The sequence below is a fragment of the Colius striatus genome, chromosome 7 (genome assembly GCF_028858725.1).
Source record: "Colius striatus isolate bColStr4 chromosome 7, bColStr4.1.hap1, whole genome shotgun sequence".
Classification (NCBI taxonomy): Eukaryota; Metazoa; Chordata; class Aves; order Coliiformes; family Coliidae; genus Colius; species Colius striatus.
The window spans coordinates 29,229,578-29,255,182 of NC_084765.1; the positions used below are offsets into that span (position 1 = coordinate 29,229,578).

Below are 25,605 nucleotides of genomic sequence, written 5' to 3' on the forward strand. Positions count from 1 at the left end.
CCCCTGTTGAGAGGCAACAGGCTCTTCCTCAATTATATTCACACAATGTTAACTTTCCACCAAGTTCAATCAATCTCGTTGTGCTGGGTTTCTCCAGTATTGTTTCAAGTAACAAATATGATACAATACAATCAAGCTCCCACCAAACCTTAAATACAGATCTATTTAAATGAAGTCACTTAAAACCAGTGCTTTCATAGTGAAACTTATGCTTCTAGCACAGCTTGACTCTATTTGAACAAATACATTGGAACCTTAAACAGAAAACAAGTCATGTTTACAGGAAGGGTATACAGAGATTTATTTAATTGGGTTTACTATTTACAGTTGAGATCACTTTCACATACTACTTTGCTACTCTACAAGGCTACATTATTTCCAAACCAATTTAAGACCTACAGTCTAACAGCTCACTCAACACACAAAATCGCTCTCCGTAGAAAACTGAAATATTTCATTATAGAACAGTAGTGCATACATTATACTCCTGAAAAGCCAGCTTGTACTTGAAACCATTAATGTTTGAAAGATTTGATCTCTGAAGGTCAAAACTTCAGTCACTTGATCCTAAAATTTTTAGTCTTTTTTTTTACAATTTTATATATAAAGTGTACTGGACACAAGTGTTTAAAAAGTGACACCAGTGAGGGGCAAGATTAAATTTCCTCAAATTAAATATAGCTGGCTTCCTTTGTACAACTTTGGCCAAAAGAGTTCCATGTAGTGAAGGTTTAAGAAATCTTCTCTCTATATGCAAGAAACAGCCAGTTAATGCTTAGAGGTAATCTACCAAAAGTAGGCACACATCCTTGGACTTTCATCTCAACCAAATTACACTTAACTTGCAAATGGTTCTGAAATTAGAAAGTTTACTAGTATACTAAAACATTTAGATACATGAATAGCTGGCTAAAACAGTGAAAGTCACAGGTAATTATACGGGTGTGTGTAAAGCTGAGTTGTTTTGCCCATCACCAGTGTACAGTACGGCTGTCCTCATGTGCGAAAGGTGTGCTTTGACCAGGCTTAGGGCAAGAAAGCTATCGCAGTAGGCCTGGCCCATTCACCTTCCACACAAGTGAGAAGATTGAACTGGACATTCATTTCACGGTCTCCTCTAGGCATAGGTTCCGCCAGTGATGAGAAGCTCGTAGGCAGGATCCCGACTCCTCCTACATAGTACTATACAGGCACACAACATGCCCAGAAGCTAGGGGGAAAAAAAGAAGAAAACAAACTCAGTACAAAGAAGATACTTAAAGGGATTTAACCTCACCATAGAGATTGTCAGCATGCTTTACAAGACCATAACAGTCCATAAAGGAAATGGCAACAAATGCATTGTTCTTGGAAAAGCTTCCCTTCTTGCTGCAAAAAGTCAGAGTCCCCAGCTCCAGCCTTACTTTTCTTACAAGACTGTCTGGACAGCTTTAACAAAAGTTTTTTTGTCATCCATTCGTGTCTTGCCTCAATAATTCAGATGAAGCAAATAACTAATTTCATGAAAGGTACAGACTTAGATATTACGTCTAGGATGGAAAGTCAGTGAAATTCAAATGCATTAGCCTTGAATTGCCATGATGAAACAAAGGAAAGCTTTAGAGTTTTGTGCCAACATCACCACTGAAATCTCTTTCAAATGCTTGATCTCAGTTAACATGTAATATTAGAAAGGTGAAGTCCAATGTGACATGCACTTTTAGACATTTTCCTGTTGTTCAAATTCACAATACCTTGACTGTACTATTAAGTTTGATGTGAATTCCAGGTTTGATCACCCTGTATACATTTATAAGACTTAAATTAGATAAATGTCATCAGAGACATACGGCATGACATTTCACATGTTGCATGTTTAATGAAGGCAGAAAAAGAGTGCACCTACTCAAAAAACCCCAGGTATAATGTCATGTTCTATTGCCTACAGTAACTGGCAATAGCTTCTTAGTACAGTAAGAGATTGTATTGATTTGCTCAGATGCATAGAAGTTTATTACAGATGCAAATATTTCATGAGGCTCCTGTTATAGCTCAGGTACATAAAGCATCCCCCAGAAGTAAATAAGTTCCTAAAAAAAGCAAACAAAGCGAAATCCCTTAAACAGAAAGCAAACAAGAATGAAATACGTGAGAAGACAACCAAGTGTAAAGCTTCTTCATTGATACAGAAAAACATATCACTGGGACAAAAGGAGAAACACTTAAAATAAAATCTGCAAACATCACATCTAAAAAGTTTTAAAACTAGGTAGTGGTAGATGCAACATAGTACTGAAGTCTGCTGAAAGACTGAAGAGAATGTTTTATAAATCTGAAGTAAGCACTGATTAAGAAGAGGTATGGTAAAATTGTAGTATGAGCTTTTAATTCCCTGGAAAGGAACAAACTGTAAAGACTAATAGTATTCTCGGTCTCCAGTGCATGATCTGCTTTGGATCTACAGCAGAAACCAGCTCACATTCAAAAAAGCATATGGGAAGTAATCATATTATGAAGTATGGCATTTCAGCCTGTTGGTAAAACCAGTATCTATCTTCATTTTCCATCAGCCTTTGGGTGATACATGTTATACTCATGTGAGAATAAGAGAGGGACATAAGAAAGTGACTCTTCATGGACAGAGGTCTTCTAAGCGAGGAGGCAATAGCCATAAGTAACCTGATGAACAGTTTACAGTAGTTGCTAGTGGCTACAGAGTTCTAACAAAGGTTTTCAGTTGTTCACAACAAGGATAAAATGAAGGGTGTGCTGCAGAAAACAATCTCCATTAGTACATCACTGTAATTCATTCTAACCATGTATTTTCAAGAAATAAAAAGTAGTTGCATCACATTTACAGTTATCCACACAAAGATAATCCTGGTGAATGATTCACTCAAGACATTCAATTTATACAGAGCTGTGTAATGCCTGAAACAATCAGGTACTGTAATAAGAACACATGTAATCAACTTTACAGTTACCGTTTAAATAATTTATACCCTCTAAGAGGCCAGTGAGCACATTCCTAGAACTCACTATAAACACAGAAGGAATCCCCATATTTCAACTTCCTCTGCATAAATGTAGTATGTCATTAAAAAAAATATGCTAGCATCTCAAACTTTGAGTGATTCTATTCCTCCTCAGTTGCCACTTAACATTGCAAACAAAAACATTTTAGAAGGCTATGTCAATGAAGGATCCATGCATCACCCTCTTCAACGTTCAGAAAAGTTTAGACAGTCAGGAAGGTTTGGTGGGTTTTTTGGCTGTTGTTCATAGTTTGCCTGCTAGCAGTAACTAGATTTCATTTGCTTTCACCAAATGTTTGTTTTTTGTACACAGAGCTCAGTGGCTGAACATACATGTCAAGCTCTGTATCTTGTACATAATCACTAACTACAAAAGCTGTCTTTTAGAATGAACTCTGCAGCTAGTCAAGCAGCACTTCTACAATGCTGCAATGTCTTTGCTCCCTTCAGTTTGCTTCCTACTTCCTACTAATAGTTCTGTGCTGTCACTGTGGTTGAGACCAGGGAATTATAACACACTGGAAGATTCCCATGGTAACTGAAATATGTAGATAGCAAAAATTACTTCCATGCATAGAAGACTAAGCTTTCCATAAATTTAAAGCCTTGCAAAAGATCTCGTTTTCTCAGTTTAAAGAAAATACCGAAGGCCACGTTTTTTGAATGCAAGCTCTCAGAAGTAATGAACTTTGGAAGTCTTTTTGCCTTAACTACAAAATGACAATCAGTTCAGAGACAATTAGTACAAGAAAGGTAATAAAATTCATCAAAAGATAACAAACCCATAATTACACATCTAAGTTTACAGGACATGACCTACATTACAGGTCATTGGTTGAAGCTTACATTCTTGGTGGAGTTTACATTCTTGCCTCCATTTCGATTAGCCCAAAGACTCTTTGGTGCAGAGAACTGGGTTAAGTACATACTCAAATTCTATCTTACAAATGACAGAACGTCAAAACTTCAGTTGCAGGAGGTAAATAATAGAATGGTCTGAACATTGTTTAGAATCAATTTGAGTGAAGTTGATGTCTCCAAAACATATGAATTTACAAACATTTGAACTGTGGAGTAGAGATACCATAATATGTCCTCCAATAGACTACCACTCAGTGACTACTATTCAGTGACTATTACTAGACAAATTCAAGGGTATTGCCAATATACTATATTCTATACTTATCCTACTAAACAGGTATCACATTTCTTGTTTTAACTTTAAGCAAAAAGATTTCAAAATGGTATACTGCAGCATTATCAAAGAAATTTCTCTGATGTTCTTATTTTCTCAACAAACTCTCCACACAATATGTACTTTCTGCTGATAGCTTGATGACAGTCATGTGCAAACAAACCAAAGAGCACACACTGTACAAGGGATAAAACCAACATGCTTGCCTAGAATTGATAAAATAGAAGGATGCAAGCAGCCACATTTCCATTGCAAGCATGTTTCCAAAGAGGATTATAACTGCACTGCATTTTGGGGCAGACCTGTTAAATCAGTCTGCAAACTCCTCTTGGGATTCAGTTCCCCCACCCTCATAACATTCTTTTATGTTAAGTAATCTGCCACAGTAATCACAGTTGTTGTAAACAATTTATGTCAGTGCTTTAGCAGAATAAACACACCTTTAACAGTTCAAGAATAGTAATTAAAATCAGACTAAGTACAGATCTCATAAAATTTAAAGTTCCATAGCTGCAGTAATCTGGTTCTGGACAGTTCAACAATACTATTCTATACAGTTACATAGAAATATATCCCTGTATAGAAATGCATGTAGGAATATGCATATCAAAATGTGTAAGTATATCCTTGCATAGAAATATAACCATATCTTCACAAGACTGCAAAAATTTACCTTCAAACATACCATCATCCAGCTCCAAAGCTGCTTTTGAAAACTAAGTGACTAAACTGTCTGACTCAACAGATAAAACGTTTTCAGAGTTCAAATGCTATTAAGTGTACAAAAGTAACTTTGACATTGTTTTCAAGTCTCTTGAAATTCAACTCTCAGGATTCAACACAGGCAGTTCATTTCTCAGAGGCAATAACGTTACCACTGGCTCAAGATAGTGTGATTCATGTACAGAGCCTGACATTGAAGAGCATTCAAAACCCCGATTTTACAGGAATGTTTAAGAGATAGTTCTAGTCTTTAAAAGCCTAAACAAATACTGAGATCCACAATGGCCACTTTTTATAACCCAGGTAACGATAACAATTAAGGTTCACGTAGCAAACAGTCTGTGCTAAACTTTAAGTAGGTAGGGTCTCCAGTTTAGAACCTCTTTTTGCTTTAATATTTCTTGGTTTCTGGATTTAAGACACAATGCAAAGCTCACTGAACAAAAGCAAAGCGTGCTATCAGAAACCCTGGTATATCTCCTGGGTAGTCTTGATATTATTTGCATGCCATGAAGCATAGACAAGATGATATACCTCTAAAATGGCATGAAGTATGACATGTTTTAAAGCTGGAAATTAAATACCACGCACATTTTTCAAGCATCAAATGCCATCAGAGCACGTTCCTGATACTTAACACTTACATAATTAGTTTTCAAGAAATCATTTACCATATACATTCCAGTAGATTACTGAATGTAATATTGACTGTTGAGCTATCCCTAAGTCTAAAAGAACATGTATCTACCTTGCAGTAGTTACCAGACCATGCATAGTTCTGTGTTGATATTCTTTTGATTGATGTGCATTTATCTCCCAAAAGTAGGAACTAAAGCTGTCATTACCCTGTACACACCTGTAATAGCCTGGGCAGCAGTTTAGAATTTGAGAAAATTTACAGATAAAGAATGTTCTCTTACCTGAATAGCAGCAAATGCTAGTGCTGCCCAGATGACATACATCATGATCTCTTGAAGCTTCTTTACAACCAGAGCCTCACACCCCTAAAACGAGTAGACTTCTTAAATATCTATCCAGCAACCACATTTAGGCATAGTAAAAAACAACCCACAAACATCCAACAGGCAGAAAGATAATCCAAACACTTAAAAAGGAAAGATGTTTACCCTGTCCACTGGTGTCTTAGAAACAATGTTTATGTCCTGATAAAGCAAATACGCCCAGGACTTACTGTTCCCATTAAAAAGAAAATGAAATGTTTGTCAACAAGAGCACGTGGCTATGTAAATTCATACTTGGGCTGTCTTACCTCAGAATAAAGGTCCATTGGGCGGGTTAAACTGCCAGTACAATTGCTGAGAGTTGCTTTGCAACAGCTGAGTGGCACACTGTTATTTTTAGTTTGTTTGAACCAGACCGTGTTCTCCCAGTCTGAGTAGTTATGGATCCCGCAGCAGCGCAGCTGAAAAAAACGTGCAGGTAAAGAACCAAGGTGTAAGATTAAACTGCCTTTGTTACTTGAATAACCCAAATTATTTGACAGTTACTTCAGCAAATCACTAACAGAGCCCATTGTAAAAGGGCCTAGAGCCTTAAATCAATTAAGATATTCCTTATGAAATACAGACTTGAAATATCACTTCTTAGGGAACATTAGACAACCCACTTTTCCATCATGACTCCTGGACAAGACAACAGCTTTGTTTTTGTTTTAGAATGGCTCTATCCTTAAAGCTCACAATAGACGCTTGAAAAAAAACCTTCTGCTTTCTAGGCATAGTCCTGGAATAAACCAGCATTTGCACTTCTCACAGAACCGTGGTGCAGAATTAAAGTCTATTTTATACAGTCATGTACCTATGAGGCTGTGTAGAAAGCCTTCAGGAATTAAATCATTAAAAATGCAGTTCCCTTCTGCTGAAAGCTCATACTCTACTGTGGTCCTTGGAGTTTTTTTGGGTACAGTGCAGCCTCGGAGATATTGCCCTAAGTGTCCATTTACCAGCTTTTCATCCTTTCCCCACTTCAGGAGTGATTTTAAGCAAGGTATCAATTAGTAGTATGACCAAAAAGTGCATTGGACATTTAATATGTATTACACAACATTTTAATGCAACTGTAATACATTGAAAACTCTTCCTTAAGTCTAATCTGTTCTTTTAGCCTCAAATGCAGAAGTGTGACTACCTTTCAGCTAGAATCAAGAACGCTTTCCCCAGCACATTCTAGATACATTTGTACAAACATTAGCACATTCTGTAACATTCCATTGAAAAAAAAAATTAATCCAAACAATTCATAGACAGCCAATTCCACAAAATGCATCACCCCAACAACCATGACATAACCCTACTAACTGTAGCTGAGTTAAGCTATTTACCGACCCATCAACTGTCTCCACAATTTGTCAGAATGAAGGAAGATATACTACACAAGTAGCTGAGCAGCACAGCATCTGTGTTTTAAGGACAGAAAGTAATGTGTCTTGCAGTCTCACCTGCCTCTGTACATAGTCAATAGCACGACTGGCTGCATCAGGATTTGTCCCATTGTATCCATTGTATACTTTCTGAATGCTGTGATCAACTTCATCCTCTACCTGTGAAGTATTAGGAAAGCATTTGCATCAGCACACCAAGAGAAGTAGTACAAGTCTAGGTAAAGTAACTTCACTTCTAGCATTAACAACTCAGAAAACCCAAGTCATTCCCCATCATCTGGAATTAGCACACTTTTGTGGTACGGCTTCCTAAAATTCTATCTTTTGCCAAATTTTTGCTGGCTTGCAGCCAATGGACAAGCAAAACCCAAGTAGTTATCTTGCAAGACCTTTTAGACAAAATAGCTTTGAAATGTATCTCCAAAAGGAAATGGTTTAAGACAACACTGGTGGACATTCCATGAACCATAAGAGCATGCATTCACCTTTCCACTTCCTCCTACTCCTTCAAAATTCCAAATGAAACCCAGTATAATAATCTGAGCTAACTTGTTCTGTTTGTGACTACAAGGATATAAGACATAGCACCTGCTCTTCCCATTTGGATTGGAGCACAGGTAAATCCTCTACCATAAGGTCTTCTGGCTGACTACAGTGACCAAGGTCCCTCTATTCAGTCCCAGTTCCCCCACACTTTGAGAAATGTTGATGGCAGTACATTGCACATAGCTAGGAATAGCTCCTAAAGCTACCACAGATGAGTCAGGCTGCTGAAGATGTTGTCAAGTATGTGTGTTAAAAGTGGATGCCACCCAAGAATCATCACTTGTCCCCTAACTGAGGGAAATCTTACTAGAACCTTTTAAGTAATATGTTTCACTGTAAACTTACTTAAATGCACAGAAAGTTTGATGTAGCTAAGCATTTGTACAATAGTGACATTAGCTCTGAACTGATTTTTTTCCCCGTCATATTCAACAGGAATTAAGTGCAAAGAATGTATTCCTAAGGTTGAGAGTTACCTAAGCATGGACATTCTACAGATTTGCAAATTACATTAAGAGGGTCTTGTCAAGACATCATTCTCAAAAGTGCTTTAAGAGAAAAATTTTCTATAGCAATAGCACAAGACTCACCACTGCCCACCCTCCCCAAGAACATTGGTTATCTTTACAAGGAAATCTGTATGAAGACAGATATGAAAAGTAAATTTAGCCTGCACAGGCAACTTGTCTCAGACTAGTTTAAAGGCTATTGTTTGACAATTTAACAAATGTGATTTACATATATGATTTGCGTAACAAAAGCATTTATTCAATTTGTCATACAGGTTCTTAAATCATTTATTTCATTACTTGCCTGTATAACATCTGGCTTATTGTTCACTTATGGCAACTATACACCCAAAAGCCATGCAGTTTAAATGCAATGAAAACACAAGTCACTAGCTCCAGCTAGCTGGCAGAGTTCAGGAAAAATGAAGAATGAACTACTCCAGCAAGGGGAAAAAGGCCATTAAGTCTTCAACCAATTGACACTGTTTAACCCCTCCTGCCATTTACAAAAAGCCTTGCTTTTACTGACAAGGATCAATGCCAGTAGATTCTGCAGCATTTAAGTTTGTCATAACATAGGCATGTGTTAAGTTGTTCGGAAAGAGCAGAAGTCAGAATTGGATTCACAGATGCAGGTTTAAAGGCATGTTGAAAAATTAAATGATTTTAAGATCAGTCACTGTATCTTAAAAGGGCACAATACTACTTTTTGAAAAATTTATATGTGGACATAGAAGTCAGTAAAATGGTGCAAGTTAGACATTTCACTTCAAGCTATATCATGGTATCTCTAATACCATGTAGTGTATTTCTGTCACATATTATCCTGGTAGAAACAAAAAGAACTTTTTTTTCCTGGTCCTGTTTATTAACTTCTATTAAAGAAATAGCAGGAGAAATTCCACTTTCTTTAGCCATAGCCCTTGTCAACAATCTGTATAAAGCTAGACAGTATGCATTAACACATTCATTCTATTTTATTATTATGCAGTGCTAGTTTATATACCAAAACACAGGACAACATTTAAGTTGCTGCACAACAAAGCAATATGTACTGTGTTTGAATACTGTGCAACGCAAATCATTTACCAAGTCAAAGCATAAATAAATTAGACCACCATCTGGAAAATGGAAATGTCCCAATTACCATTACTCTGCTCCACTGTTCAACTGTTACTGACACATTCCAGTTAGCTTTTTTGTGTGAGAAAGCTTTCTGCTTTGCTTTGAGGAATATTGATGTTCTAAACCTTAAGATATTGATATCTCAAATTAACACACTTAGAGATTTGGTTTAATTCCCCTAAAAAATATCCATTACAGTTCTACAAAATTAATTACCGCACAGCCTACTGCCTTGTATTTTGGTCACAGCTCACAATAAAATATTTACTGAAACTGGGAAGTTACCTTTGCTCTGTAGATGTATCCAAGAACCACCACCACCACTTCGGTGATAAAAACCAGTAGGAGGATGATCACAAACTGTAAAACACAGGAGCGTTTGTGCAAATAGTTTCACCCATTTATTTTCTGAAAGCCTCCACAAAGACTTTGCTACTTAAAGTACTTTTTCAGATAAGGTTTTCATTTAACAGAGAACTTAAAGCTAGCAATTAAGTTGACCAAGTGTAGCCAAAAATTAAATTCAAGAAACTTCAGTGTGCATTGCTTCAAGTAATAAGCATCTGCCCAGCCGGCAAGCACTGAGCATTGGCATGAAAACACCATACCATAGTGCTTTAATCAAGTGTTGCTTTCAATCTTCTTTCTATTAAATAGGAAATGTCACATCAAAGATGCTACCTAAACTATTACTAAGAGTGTCAGATGACTAAGGGAAAGTTTCTTCAGATTAAGCCCTATAACAATTGACATTGCAACAGCAAGCTATGCATTTGTCTTGGTATATTTAAGAGCACTTTAAAAAAAAAAACTGTTGAAGAAGTTCACATAGTAGCTAACAAAAAAAAACCAAAAAAAACCACTACCGAGCAAAAAACACCCAAACTGTGGAGACGTAGTTTAACTACTGGCCTTGCTTCTTTCCTACCTCATTCTCAAGCTGAAACTGCAATTAAAAAGCTTGGAAACATATGACAAAATATTGTGAAGTGTCCAAATCAAGCCACACAGAAAAATATCTGAGCATCATAAAAACTCCCAGCTAACCTCAATGCAAGATACTTAAGAAGGCTTCTGGCACACCTTTCAAGGTCCAATTTCAGCTTTTCAACCAGAACAGATAAAAGTGAGATTTAAGAACTTGATTTAATGATATAGTTTTATATTTTTTTAATGACATGACCACATTTATAATAAAAAAGAAAAGATGAGCCTGTTGCTGCCAGAACTGACTAATTTAACAGCATTATTTAGAACAGAAAATTAAAATAAGATGTTCATAACAAAATATAAAGGGTAAACATTTAAGGTCATAACATAAGATTAGATCAAACATTAAAAAAATATTTTAGAAGTCTATTAAAAAGGGAAGGCAGTCAACTGTACAGTAGGAAAACAACATCACTTAAACTTACCGTAGCAAGTCCACAACGACTTTCTCGAATTGTGGCACAACACCCAATAAGTCCAATAATAAAAAGAAGTGTTCCCACAGCTATGATAATAACTGCTGGAATGAGTGTGTAGACATCTTCAAAGAAGTGATCATAGTCATCATATGTGATGAACACATAGGCTCCCACGTAGCACAGTATGCCTGCTGCTGCCTACAATAGACACAACAATGTGGTAAGCTTCTTTGAACACCAAACCGTTCTTTCAGCAAGGCTACTCAGCAACAATTATTTTATCAAACACCAGAACTTTAAATAATTAACACATCTTTGCTAGATTATAGCATGTTTATTAAGAACACTGCAAATGATGGCTAGCCATTACTGTTCAAACTATATTTAATCTAGGCAGATTTAGATTTCACAAAACTATACAAGTCCTGAGGTGTCTAGTCAAGAACTTAGTGTAGCCATGCCATGAACACCAAAATCTTGCTCCCTGTTCTCACATACTTCCTTCCCATGTGTGAACTAAACTTCGTAACGTTCACAAACTGTCTCATAGTTCTGAGAACAGGATTCCAGCCAGTCAACCAGCAAGTGATTTCCGTACTTGTTAAGTACAGTTAAGTGCATACTACTTCTTCCATTGTGCTTAGGAGTTCATGTTAGAACAGAATAGATACATCACAAACTTGAATGTCTGATAGGGAAACATGAACTGCTAGGAACAACAGACTTCTGCAAAGTTCACAGCACCTGAAAATCTGATTCTAACCAACAAAGCAGGTTGGAACAAATATACAACACTACTAAGATAATACCAGAATCATAGAATGGTAGGGGTTGGAAGGGACCTTTAGAGATCATCAACTCCCCTGCCAAAGCAGGTTAGCCTAGATCAGGTCACACAGGAACATGTCCAGGTGTCTGGAAGACCTCCAAGGAAGGAGACTCCACAACCTCTCTGGGCAGCCTGTGCCAGGGCTCCCTCACCTGAACAGTAAAATAGTTTTTTTCTTATGTTTAAATGGAACTTTTTGTATTCCAGCTTCATCTCATTATACCTCACCCTTTCACTACATACCATAGAAAAAAAGCGATGCCCCAACCTCCTGACATCCACCGTTTACATACTTACAAATATTAAGTAACTTCAAGTTACTGTAAATAAGACCTGTAGGACAGATCTAGCACTATATAGATTTAAAACACTACAACAAAGCACTTACATCAATCTGATATGACCTTACCTCCCTGTACAGTCACAGGGATCTCAACACATGGATACCCCCATTAACTTTATGCCTAGCAGACCTAGTGAAAGACAGACAGCTGTTGCTTGACAAGACACCTAACATTGATTTATTGCAAAATAAATGGGCTTTTTTAGTTTTAGCTTTGCAACAGACTTTCATAACCATTTTCACACTTTCTGCAGAATGAAACAGCTCTGCTACATCAAAATGAAGCATTTCTGTTCAATTGATATGCAATGACGGACAATATAATCTAAGTACTTCATGACACACTTTTCTGGTGTCCCAATACAAGGCTAAGCTAAACCAATCCATTCAGAAAATGCAATGACTAAACTATGACCTAGGGAATTTCATTTTGTTGTAAAGAGTAATATCCCTTTACAATGTACTCCATACCCTGGACAGAAGACTTCACTCAAGTGGATTACACACTTCAGCTCCAATCATGCAGGCTGCTACTAGCCCTCTTTTCCTACTCAGTTGCCTTATAACTACCTGGGTACCTGTACTGCAAAGAGGAAGGTGGACAGACATATAGCTACTGGGTCTAGCTCTGTGTAATACTACAAGACTGAGTCATGCTATTGTAGAATCAAAGAATCAATTAATAATAGAGGCCAGGAGGGACCTCAGGAGATCATTTACTCCAATTGCCTGTTCAAAGAAGGGTCACCAATGAATTCAGACTCAAGTCTTTGTACAAAGCCTTGAAAATCTAAGGATGGTGATTCCACAGCCTCCCAGGACCACCAGTTCAGTGTGGCACTGAACAAGATAAAAAAATTGACTCCTAGTATGTCAGTACTGTTTGCTACCAGGTACTAGATGTACTGCAATATTACTGCAACTACTTCCTACAAAACAACACTGCATAAACACTACTAGAATAATACTTCACATACGAAATATTCACTGCAGCACTTTGTTATGGAAACATCATGTCAAAGAAAAAAGTATTAAGAGCCAACTCAAAAGTATCATCAATTGAGCAATGTATTTCACCTCTCTGCCTGTCTTTCGGCAGTGGAGGTGTGTACTCTCTAGGAATCTTAAAAGCATCCAGGACTCTCACATTCATCTAATAAAAGGTGCTATGTAGATACAACAGTAATGAAACTGAAAATTCAGTAACAGTCAAGGACCAACAGCAAGACATCACCTCTAGACAAGAAAATCCGAAGCGGACAAGCTATTACAAAATTGCCCCCTTGCACAGACATTGAAATGCTAATCCAACTATACAAATCCTGCCATGTTAGGTTCAACATGGCAAAATGCAGACATACAATTTCTGTACACAAAGCAAAGATTCAAAGTAGTGTCACCGAACAATGGAATTACATTAACTGTTGCCTAGCAATGAAGCATGTGAATGACAGGACAGTGATGTAATTTCCCATTTTTAAGAACCAAACTGCTTGTTAGAAATATGGTATATTGCAAGGTGGCAGATGAAAACCACAGCTGTGGCTGTCACCAGGCACAGAAAATAGACCACAAAACTGAAATCAGAACCATTTGTGAAGCCCTTTGTCTTCTTCTGTTGCATGAAATTTAAGTGGCTTCCTTATTTTCTAAGAAAACTGGTTCAAAAAATGTATGTGCACACATATTTAAAGAATATATCTGTAACATGAAAGTTTAACCTTTAAAAAAAGCCCATCTACAGACTAACTTTCTTTCCCTACTTCAAGAAGCATACGCATTTTGAGAAACTTTGCTCTTCCAGAATTATGTCAGACGAGTCTGACGTACAAAAATTAGGTACTGGCTCAGAAACTATGAAGGGCCACACACTATGCTTGTTAAAAAAAAAAAAAAAAAAAAAAAAAATCAGTCTTTTGTAATGACTGCTGGAAAGGCAGATATTTTAGATTTGTCAGATTTAAGTAGCTTGGTCTGAAGACTTGACTAAATCCTTACCACACACAGGACCATAATGACTAATCAGCCATGACAGCATTTGACCTTACGTTTTGCTTCTAAAGAATGTTGTGAAACTCGTGTTTCTGTGGAAGAAGGTACAGTATTTTGGGAACAGCAGTGTGCATTCCTCTATCTATAAACCTTGCAACGGAATCCTAAGGAAGTTGAAGACAAAGACATTATCTGTACTTGACAAGGTAACCTAACCCTTAAAAATTACTCATATCTCTTCCTCAGAATCTCTTTAAAAAGTAACTTCTAGTGGACAAAAAAAATCCTGAAATATAAAATTCCTGATGGAATTTTCACAAGTTTTAGAAACTATGAAGACTAAAATCCCTTTCCTGTGTGTCACATTTTTGAACAAGCACAATACCTAGTCTATCACAAAACAGTGAAAATAGTAACACTACCCAGTTAGTTTACAGGAAAACAAGTTTAAAATGTCATCCCTTTTCCTTTCACATCCCAACCACAGGATGCTTAGTGTCTTTTTCAGTATGCTCTAAACCAGGAAGCAAGGAGGTCTCTTAAGTCAGCATTTTAGCTAGGATTAGGAAAGTGCTTTGGAAGTCTTTTTTGCCCATGGTTTGCATCAATGAATAGTCTCCAACTTGATCAGAAGATGAGTGCATTTACTGTGCTAACTGCTAGTAGGTATTCAGTGGATGGGACCAGGCTAGCCTGAGGCCCTTCCTCCCTCCCCACAACTCAATAGTTTCAAACATCCAGTGCTCAGTATAAATGGGTTATGTTCCACTTCTATAGTATCATTTTTATATATTAATGTAAATAAAGCATAAATACTGGGACAGCAGAGAAAGAGACAGTTTTACATACACAAAGTAGACAATCTACACTGATCAGTGCTGCATCAATTAAGTGCACATTTATTACCTGTTGCAATTCAAGAATAAAGTTGAATGTGTGCTTTTTTAAAAGGCACAAAAACCCCCAAACAGTACTGTCCACTTCAACCATTTCACTGCCAAAAAGCAAGCCAGCTGGAGAAATTGAAATCTGTATACCAAGTAAAGATATTAAAAAAGTAAATAATAAAATAACCCAAACCTCAGTACTTATCCTGCAAACGGCATATCTGCAGAAGTCCAAATTCACTCAAGTCAAACATATTTGCATAAAAAGCTACCACATTTACAATCACTCATTTCATTAAATACAAGCCAAATAAATGAACTGCGCACAGCTAAAATAAGTCTTTGATAAACAGGGCCTGAAGGAAGAATTCTTGTATTTAATCTGCTTAAGGCTCTGAATAGAGATGGCAGCAGTTCCTGAAGCTGTGCCAGGTCACATGCATGCTCTAGGGAGATGACTGGTTATTCAGCATTCACACATCCTATTAGAATTGTTTGCATCTAACTGGTGTTATTTTGGGATGAATTAACTTTTAAAAAGACTCGAGACAAATACAGTCAATAATGTCTGTTAGTTGCAAAAGACTTGAACAATTAAAAATCCTTTTAATTAGAGGAAAAAGTAAAAAATACATAGACCTCTTATAGTTCAGAAAAAGCCTGATAGTATTACTTTGGCTTGGGCCTCTAAGGATTTAAGAGCTGAACAAGTCTGCAAAGTAGTGGAGGGAAAACTAGATGATCAAATGACACATGCAATGATAAACATTACTGAAAGCATTATAACAAAGTGTATTTCAAATTCAGGGTTCTTTCAGTAACACCATCTCCTCCCCTGATCCCATCTTTGGGCTGATTTAAAAGACTCTCTTAAGCCCATGCCTATCTCTGGAAGTCAGCTTTCACATCCATTGTTTAGATGCACCTTGAAACAGTTTCAGGTTAGAGGGGGTTTTTTTGTTGTTGTGAGTGGATTTTTAATTTGTGTGGGTGTTTTGTGTGTTTGTTTTCTAAGCAGGCTGCAAACACACAGAGAACAGATTTCATATTTTCAGTAATGCTCATACACTAAAGCAGTTCGAAAAATAAAATTCTAGCCAGCTAAGATGATGACTGGTAAGATAGTTAACCTATATGTTCTGTTATTTATCAACAACAGACACTGCAGTTCCTTTGACAAACTAATGCTGCCTCGTACTACCCTACTAATGTTGCTCCCAAACAGACCTGATGCAAACTTGTCCAAAGACTTTGTATTTTACAAAGCATTGTCCTTGATACTACTGTTGCTGTTTACCTTGCTATTGAATTTTACTCACTCTGGGATCACAGTAGAATTCAAAAAAAAGAGAGGTTTTGATTTTTTCCCAGTACTCACCAAAGGACAGCATTTTTTCCTTTACAATCTGCATTTCATTCACTATTTTAAGAAAAAACTGTACTCTCTGAACAAAAGAATGAAGGTAGCAGCAAAGTATCCCACATTAGGAGAAAACACACCTGATGTGTCTTCATTAAGATGGAAACTTCTCCTTTTTGGTAAGGAGTTATGAATCCCTACTACTGCCAACTTTACCATTGATGACTGGTAAACTTGGGTAGTATCCAGATATCACCCTATATCCACCATTAAAATATCCTTCAAGACTGTGGTTGTAAGATACACCTATGTTATATTCAGATAGACTACCTGCATCATCTCTCATGAAAAGATAAAAATAAAACAAAAAATCCTCTGTCTTTCATTCCTCTGTCTTTCTGCCTGGATTCTGTCCTAGGGACATCTTCCCAACCTATGCATTGCTTTCCTTATGTTAAACTTCAGCATATCTTTATTCCCATTGCCTTTCTAGTCTGATGCAAGAATGCCATTTAAAAAACACCCCATTCACATCCCAGAAGATATTTTTGAGAATCTGTAGTTATACTTGTTTCATTGTAAGAGTTACTTTTCTCTCTGCATATCAACATCTGAACAATTCCTACCCATAGGTAGCAACACTGGCATTGCTGTTGGCCATTCAGTTTTTGGGCATCTTAGAATAATATCTTAACAGGTGTTTTTTCTCACACTATTTTCCAATTATGTGACTTGTACTGTATTTCTGACATTTTCAGTTTTATACAACACTAGAGTATTTGTAGCCTGATTATAGTCAATTTCCCCAATATGCTTCTTTAAGTTTTTCTCTTAGCTTTCTGTCCTTCAACATCTAGTTCTTCAGTTTTAACTTCAAAGGCCCTATATATATATAGTATATCTCTGCTGGTTATTCCTCTCTCACATACTTTTCAGCACTTTGTTACTCCCTATCTCCCCCTCCACTTCCTTCTGAAAGATGTACACACCCATATTTGACATTATTTACTTGCTTAAATTGCTGCCCATTCATCTTAGACCCCAATGGTTTCCTGACACTTTTCTACTTTGTTCTCCTCAGCAATAATGTAACTGTCTTAATTCTTTGGGAGAAGAAAATTAGCAACGGTCATTCAACTTTGTAATAGTTACAAATACTTTAAAGGCTTATAAAACAAAGTCAGGTAAAATTCAAGTTAGCCAGGCTGCTTTGTTTATACTAGCCAAATTAAATTCTGTAACACTATGCATAAAAGCCTCGTAATCAAATGCTTTTGCAGTTGAAGCAAAAGGCTGAATTAGGCTACTTTGCATTTGGCATTACATCTTGCATCCCTAACTGCAAGAGGCAGTGCATCAGCAGACTATTTATTTTTTTTCTTAAAACTAGAAAATATGTTAACAGTATAGATAAAGGTCAACCGAGGATTACTTCTCCTTTGCTATTTATCTCCAAAACTAATTCTCAAACCCAAAACACTAAGAAACATATTAATCTGCTCTGTATTCCTCTGATCTAGGGAGGATAAGTTTTAACTGATGATTATCAATGCACTTCTTTGTAAAGTTCCTTTCAACTCAAGTACTCTGTGCCAAATTACCCAAAACATGAATATGTGTTTCATGCAAGATCTATATTGTGCTGCCCTTGATAACTACTACTCATGATGCTGCTGTCCTTCAGAACTTTGTTTTAAAGACAGTATGTATATCTATAGTAGATATACTGGATGGTTGATACCCTTGGAAATACAACTCAGCTAAGTTGTTGAAGCACCACACCAGGAACTTGGGAAGGCGTTTAAAACCCATGCAGCTTTGTCCTGCTGTGAAATCTCCCGGTAGGAGAGTTTTAGAAAAAAAATTCCTGTAGCAATTATTAACGGTACATTCCTACATGCTAACGTAAGAATTTAAGAGGGCATGAAGTTTTCACAAGACCATACAGAAATAAGATTAATTTTTTATACTGTCAACTGGAAAAATTTAATAAGTAGCATAAGACTTCTCAAAAAAAGATCAACCTGTAAAAAAAAAAATCACAGACAAATTGACTGGAGTTTGGTTATTAAAGTCATCAGTCATAGGTAATGAATGAGTGGGTATGGCCTGATCTGCCTTTTTCAGAAGGCTTGAAAGATATTTCAAAAACAAGTGAAATCCTAGACTACAAACACTTCTCTGCCTTTTCTTCATCAGCAAAAGTGATAATTTTCTGAATATCTCATATTCATAACACACCTATTAAAGCACTCTGAACATCCTCCCACAAATATGAGACCCATGGTGTGTATGTGGGGAAGTTAATTCCACTTTGATCAGCTACTCCCACAGAAATTTCGACAGCAAACTATGTAGAAGCAATTTGTTATTTCTACAGATGACCATGAAGATGATGGTCATAATTGGTAAGATTTATATATGACACTCTACAGAGACAGACTGAATTTTTAAAAGTAATTAAAGGTGGTTTCACAGTTATTCGACCAATTATAGGTAGTTATCTATTGTTAAATCTCAGTGGAAATCTGGATGAGCTCATTATCAAAATTGGAACTACATATGAATGACAGGCAAAAGATTTCTTTTAACAGCACAGAAGCAATTACATTGTCAACTAGTCAGGCACCAAATGTTAACATACACAGTCAACAAATGAAGCATGCTAGATCCAGAGCTGAAATTCCTTCTCTTGTCACTTAAAAGTTAAGATTTACTACTTTTGGAAGTAAGTAGATTTCCTATTTCCAGCCTGTAGCTTGCTAAAGAGAGGAAAAAAACATTGGTTTTTTGTAATTCTCACTTTTAGAAAGTCTGCCTCATTCTACTTGTAGCCAATGAGTCACCTCCAGCAGCACCAACCCAGTTACCTAGCTGCCAAAAAACTATCAGGACAAGTTGACTTCTGGAGCTCCACAGGGTTTACAGAATGAGATTGGTAACATTTTAACATGAAGTACATCTGATCTAGTAATTTTAAACTAAGTTTTTTTGAGACAAACTTGACTATCTAAAATTGTGAAGTGCTAGATGCAGCAATACACAAAAAAACCTTCACGCCCACCGCTGTTTAAGCTGAATAACTGCAAATTTAAACATGGAAATAAACTGCTAAATACAGTCAACTGCCAACAATACCTTTGAAATATATAAAATACAAAAACTACCACTAAGCTTTTGGAGTACAGGAGAAATTATGATACTGAACTTCACTTGCTCAAAGCAGCTTAATTCTTATCAGTGACTGAAGAAAACCACATCTAAAAATGGCATCAAGAATGTAACTCGCAACATGTCCAGTCAAAAACTTCAGTATGACATAGCTGCTATCACACAACTTTTTAAATGCCATTTGCAACTATGCATGTATAAAAAGCCACACCCAATGAAGCAGATTTCAAACGAACAGCTCTTCTAAAAGGTTGATGTAACTACCTTATACTTCAAAGATAAAATAATGGACTCTATACACCTCAGTCAAAATTACAGACTTCTAATACGCACCACTTAAAGTCAAATACATCCCACACTTACTGCTCATCTCTCTGCACAGCTGTATACAAAACTGCTGGTGAGACTGCACAGATAAGCATTTTCCCTGATCACAACTCATTTTTAGGCATCCAGAAGAGGCATTCCTTTGTAAAAAATTATCCTGTAAAACTTGTTAGATTTCATAGGGCATTCAACATTAAACAATATAACTTTATATAGCTAAATTTTTATGGTCTAGTACCTTGTTACCCACTATTACTTCTTCAAAGCTGAAACTTTTGAACAGCTCAGACAAGAGAGCTTCTGTTCCTGGAGCTGTGATAAGATTATGAGAAATACAGTAGCTAAATGCAGAAAAATAATTCTTAAAAGTCTACAGAGTAGTCTTTAAATTCATTTATTTAGAGTTGCGCTGTTCTGACAGGACAGGCCAATGATTACACTAAGTATAATAATGAGCTACAATCCACATGTCTATCTGAATAAAGGTCATTTACAGCAGCCAACCCACATAAGAACAACTGTATTTGTAGGACATTTAAGCAACATATAAATACTACAATGCAACTGTGGCTACTGGAAGAAATGAAACATAAGACTTGCATTAGGACTGCTGACTTGTACACGGATCATAGAATGGTAGGGGTTGGAAGGGACTTTTAGAGATCATCTTGTCCAACCCCCTTGCAGAAGCTGGTTCACCTAGACCAGGTCGCATAGGAGCATGTCCAGGTGGGTCTTGAAGACCTCCAGGGAAGGAGACTCCACATCCTCCCTGGGCAGCCTGTGCCACTGCTTCACTCACAGTGAAATAGTTTTTTCTTATATTTAAGTGGAACATTTTGTGTTCCATCTTCATCCCATTACCCCTTGTCCGGTTACTAGTTACTATAGACAAAAGGGATGGCCCAACCTCCTGACACCCACCCTTTAGGTATTTATAAATGTTAATAAGATCTCCCCTCAGTCTCCTCCAGATATATATATATATCTATATATATCTATCTATATATATATATATATATATATCTCCTAATTTCGTGTTAAAAACATGAGTATGAAAACACTGCTTCACGCTACAAAGAATTTGTTACAGATGTCCTTGAAGTAGAAGGCCAAAAATTAGATGGTCATAATAACTTTATAAAATTAAACTAGCAAGAGACTTCAAAATCTCCATAACGCAACTCAAGTCGTATTCACTTACACAAGCGTCTTTATCTCCAGATCCCTAATGCTCATTAAACCTTTATTGCCAGCCTACTGGGGCAACAGATTCGGCTTCACCCGCCTCCGAAGTCTGGAAGGAGGGCTGTGTGTGGACTGAGAAGAGATTGCGCCCACCGCTAAAACACAGGGCCCTGCGAAAGGACGCACGACGCCTGTTAAATGGAAAACGTTAAACACAAAGTAAACCGGCAAGATGGTGCGGGGTGGGCTGCCAGCTGCTGCCCTCCCGGCGAGGACCGGAGAGTGACGAGACGAGGCGGGCCGACCCGGGAGCGCACAGCCCTCAGGGCCCGGCCGGGGCCGGCCGCACGCCATGGCCTCAACGCACGGCTGAAGCGGAGGCAGCGCCGCGCCCCGAGACCCTGACCCTCCCCAGCCGCCCTTGAGTCTTACCCAGAAGATAAGGTTAAGGAAGACGAGGACGGTTTTGGAGGAGGTGATGCCGCACTGCCCCATCGCGCCTGCTGCCACCCCTCAGCCCCGGCCGCGCCGCTCCGCTCCCTCAGCTCCGCTCCGCTACCGGCCCCACCCCACGTGACCCAGCCGAGCCAAGGCAGCGGCGCCGGGTGCCTAAGATGGCGGCCTCTAGTGTCACGTGGCAGGAGGGGGCGGAGGAACCTAAGATGGCGAACCGCTCCCCCTTAAAGGAGCCGCAGTGCGGCGGCGGCTGCGGGCGTATGGGTAGTGCGTGCGGCGCTGACGGGCTGCGGTGGGCTCACTTCCCTCAGGAGAGGAACGCGTTAGCCGGGGTGGTCAGCACTCCTCCTGTCCTCAGAGATCCCCGTACTACAGCTAATTCTAACTACATGTTTACGTAATGAGGAGAAAAGAAACCCTGCTCCATTGCCCTCTGACAAGCAGTTTGAGGGCTTGACCCGGTGCCTTCAGGAGGATGAAGGGTGGTGCTGGGCAGGAGTACGGAGGGCAAGATCCGAGTCCACAAAAGAGCAGCTGCCAGATGGCTCATCTTTTCCAACATGACAGCAGTGAGGATCTTGATGGCTGTCTTGCCTTGCTAACCTGCCACCAGCACTGCGTATAAACGTGCACAGGGTTGGGCTGTGAGGAGATGAGTGCATGGATGGATTTTAGAGGAGAAACTGAGGCTGGGTGCAACAGACTACGTTGCCTGTGCACTGGTCATGGCAGACAGGGAGAGCAAACGTTTGCTGAGAACAGCATATGTTTTACAGTCAGGACATTTGTCTCGCAGGAAGAACCCTTCCAGGGAGGTAAAAGAGGATGGCTCTTGTTGTGCAACCCAGAAAACCTCGAGGAAAGTGCAAACGTTAGTCATTGTTAGAACATTTTGGATGCATCTAAAGAGGGTGGGATTTTCCAGTGAAGAATAATGGAAAAGTAACTTAAATGTGCGTGGTTTTCACAAGCTGTGCATTTACAGAGACTGCACATGTGCTCTGGGAGCAAGGACAAGGTAACACCCGTCCAGTATTTGCTGCTCTGTTTATTCATAAATATTAGCTCTAGAGTGGCCTGGATCCAGCCCTTCATTGTGAAGGCCTTATTTGTTATCTCAGTGGTCAAACCAAACCCATCTTTCCCCGTTTCTTCTATCATGTTATCTTCCTGCTTGATCTATCTTTCATTCTGCTCTCTAATCCTCCACTTTCCCTAGAAATACCTGTCATTCCTGAGCAGCTCTTCCCTGCTTTGTTAGCTCACTCAACTCTTCTCCTGGTTCCTTTTAAAGCAGATTTCAGGTGGAAACGAAACTTACCTGTGTTATTGAGAGCCTTAAGATTTTAGGGATCTGTCTGGTAAAGACAGATAAGTAATAACAGCGATATTCCACTGTTCTGTTTCCATGGTAACAATCTTAGGATGGTTTTTTTTCCTCCTACAATTTTGGAAAGTTATATCCTGAACCCATTCCTGGATACCATGGAGATACTAAGTCTTTATTCAGCTTTCTTTTCAAGCCCTTATATGTCCATGGATGAAACTTACCAATCTTGGAGGTGTTATCAGACCATTTTCCATCACTAAAACTGATTTCTATACAGAGAAGATATGCTCGGAGTTGTTTGCTATGTTTAATATGGCTTTCCATTGAATTTATGACATTTAGGATATGACTGTGTTTTGTAATTTCTGCTTTCTAATGTGCTATTTGTGCTTTATATGTTGTAATTCTGTACCATAGGATATTTTTAAAAGCATATATAGATTATACTATCAAAAATGCCATTAACAGTTGATAGAAAAAAAGGCTTTCTAAGAGGAGTTTGATATAAAAAGGGTTAATGATGATATTTCAAAACTTTTACAGAGATTTTAGTACAATACTGCTGTTATGCAGTTTCAGTGTTGAACTTAAAAAATGTAACCGCCTGCTCTGATTTTCTGTATTAATTTTCTCTACTTTCACGACACATCACATATTTTGTTACAGATTCATAGGAACTGGTGTTCAGTAAATGCTCTTTGGTTTCTTTTCTGCATCTAGCTTTGGTAACTGAGAATGATGAAAAGGATGCAGGAAGAGCCTGGGACTTCATGCTTGGAGAGGAGACAAATGCTGTTACACTGTGTCTGTGATGGAGTTGCAGATTTACATGTGCAGGGAACAAAAGGGGCTCATGGGAAGGATGGAAAAGGGTGCCATAGAGAGGGGACGAATGAAGAGACTGCAGTCAGTCTTTTGAATTGGCAGAGGGATTGTGTGGGCTGGACTTACATTGCCCGAGATAGCAACATCAAGTACCAAGAAAAAGATAAATGCCAAGTGTTCTCTAAGCATTATTCCTGAAGAAAAATATAACAGTGCCTGGCATTCTTCTTTGCGGTGCCGTCTCACTGTCTATGCATAGAAAGCTGGCTGATAGCAGGAGTGCAAGTGTGGAGTCTTTGTCAGGGTTTTTGTCAGGCTCTTGTGCAGTTAAATACTCTTGTTTCATTGGTGTTCTCCAAATCTTTTGGTTATCACCAGTCTCTAACTTCAAATCCTCAGACTGTCTCTGGGACAAAGTGATGACCTGTGCTAGCACCTCACACCAAGCATGGCATGACAATCAGGTGACATTTTGGGGAAAGACAAGAGGTCTAGTAAGATTACACCAGAAATTGCCCCTCCTCTCTACATGGCAATGTAGGCAGGAAATTCTATCTCTGCCTGTTCAGGCAGAGGAGGAAGGATGGCCAGCTGAATTGAGGGTAGGTAAGGCAGTTCCCAAGAGAGTGGGGAGCAAGGCATGCTGGAAGCAGGCTGTAGCAAGGAGTTTGAAAACTGGCTTCAATTTCGATATCTGGCTTGACTGAATCAGAGTGAACTGTCTCCAGCACAGCTTTGCTGCTTAGAACTTCTCCACTTTTTGTTGATGTGGACAGGTAGCTTGACTGCTGAGATGTGCTTCTGTCTTTAATACAGTTTAAGCCACTTTGAAATTCTTCAAAGAATGTTTATTCAGCATTTCACAACATTCTGCTTGTGACTATCATCATAGCAATACTTTCAGAAATGTGTACCAGAAATATATACAAGGATATCCTGCACTCCCAAATTGTTTGAGAGAGTGAGATGATCAAAGACTAAGGATGAGTGCAGGGCAAGAGTAGCCCGAAGTTTTCAAATGCAGAACTCAAGTGTTCTAGCAAGATATTCACTGCATAATTGGTGAGGTCATGGAGGCTCAATCACAAGCATTTAACCTAGGATGCCACCATGGCACAGACCACACAGATTGGCTGAATGGCTGATTGAGGTAAGTAGCTTGAGAAGTCATTTTGCAGACTTGGAAGTGCAGAGACAAGTGTGCAAACAGATACAATTATGATGTAGTTTATCCTGCAGTTTATGTTTGATTCCTCTCTCCATTTTTTAATATAAAGACTGGGAGTTAGATTCTGCAGGCACAGTGCATTTGGTATTGATGCAATTGAGTCTGGACTGTTATAAATCACTGATCTAGACAGGACCACAGTTCCAAAGAAGTGATCATTTCCATTTACAGGTACACATTAGGAAAGTAAAACTGTATTATTGGGACAAACAGTATAGTAAATGTAATAGAAATTACTTACTCCATTTGAATGAATTAGGTAGTAATGAAAAACCTCGTGCTTTTCACTAGCTCCTGAGGAGGTAATCATAAGGTTCTTTGTTACTTTGAAGCATATAGTAATTTGGAAAGGTCCATGAGCATTGAAGGATGCATAGGAAAAATGACTGATTACCTGACAAACATTTTGCTAATCCATTTTTAAATTAATCATTTAGAATTACAGTTAGCAAACAAAAGCATCCATTTGTCAGAGCAGTGGTTTAATACCAGCTGACAGCAAATCCCTACACAGCTGCTGTTGTAGTGGTGCAAACAATATTCATTCAATGACGTAGAGCATCTAGGTAATGCACATGCAGAGATGTACACAGGCAACGTAATACAACCAACAGAGTTGACTCAAAGTCACCCTTCTTTGCTAGCTACTTCTTTATATGCTGCTTCTGCCCATGTGATCACCCAGGGCCCAATTGATTAACTTGCAGCACCTCTTTCTGATAATTGGAAGTATTTTGCGAGCTGCAT

At 38.3% G+C, this 25,605-nt stretch overlaps 1 protein-coding gene across 1 annotated transcript; it reads right to left on the reverse strand.

The window, feature by feature from the left end:
- Positions 1-276: 276 nt before the first annotated feature.
- TSPAN3 (tetraspanin 3) lies at positions 277-21,609 on the reverse strand. Its single transcript, XM_061999300.1, has 7 exons — positions 21,452-21,609; positions 10,929-11,120; positions 9,799-9,873; positions 7,391-7,492; positions 6,203-6,355; positions 5,853-5,936; positions 277-1,210 (listed from the first exon to the last, which is right to left on the reverse strand). Exons 1-7 carry the CDS (start codon positions 21,512-21,514, stop codon positions 1,118-1,120), a joined length of 762 nt encoding a protein of 253 aa, XP_061855284.1. The 5' UTR covers positions 21,515-21,609; the 3' UTR covers positions 277-1,117.
- Positions 21,610-25,605: the final 3,996 nt, after the last annotated feature.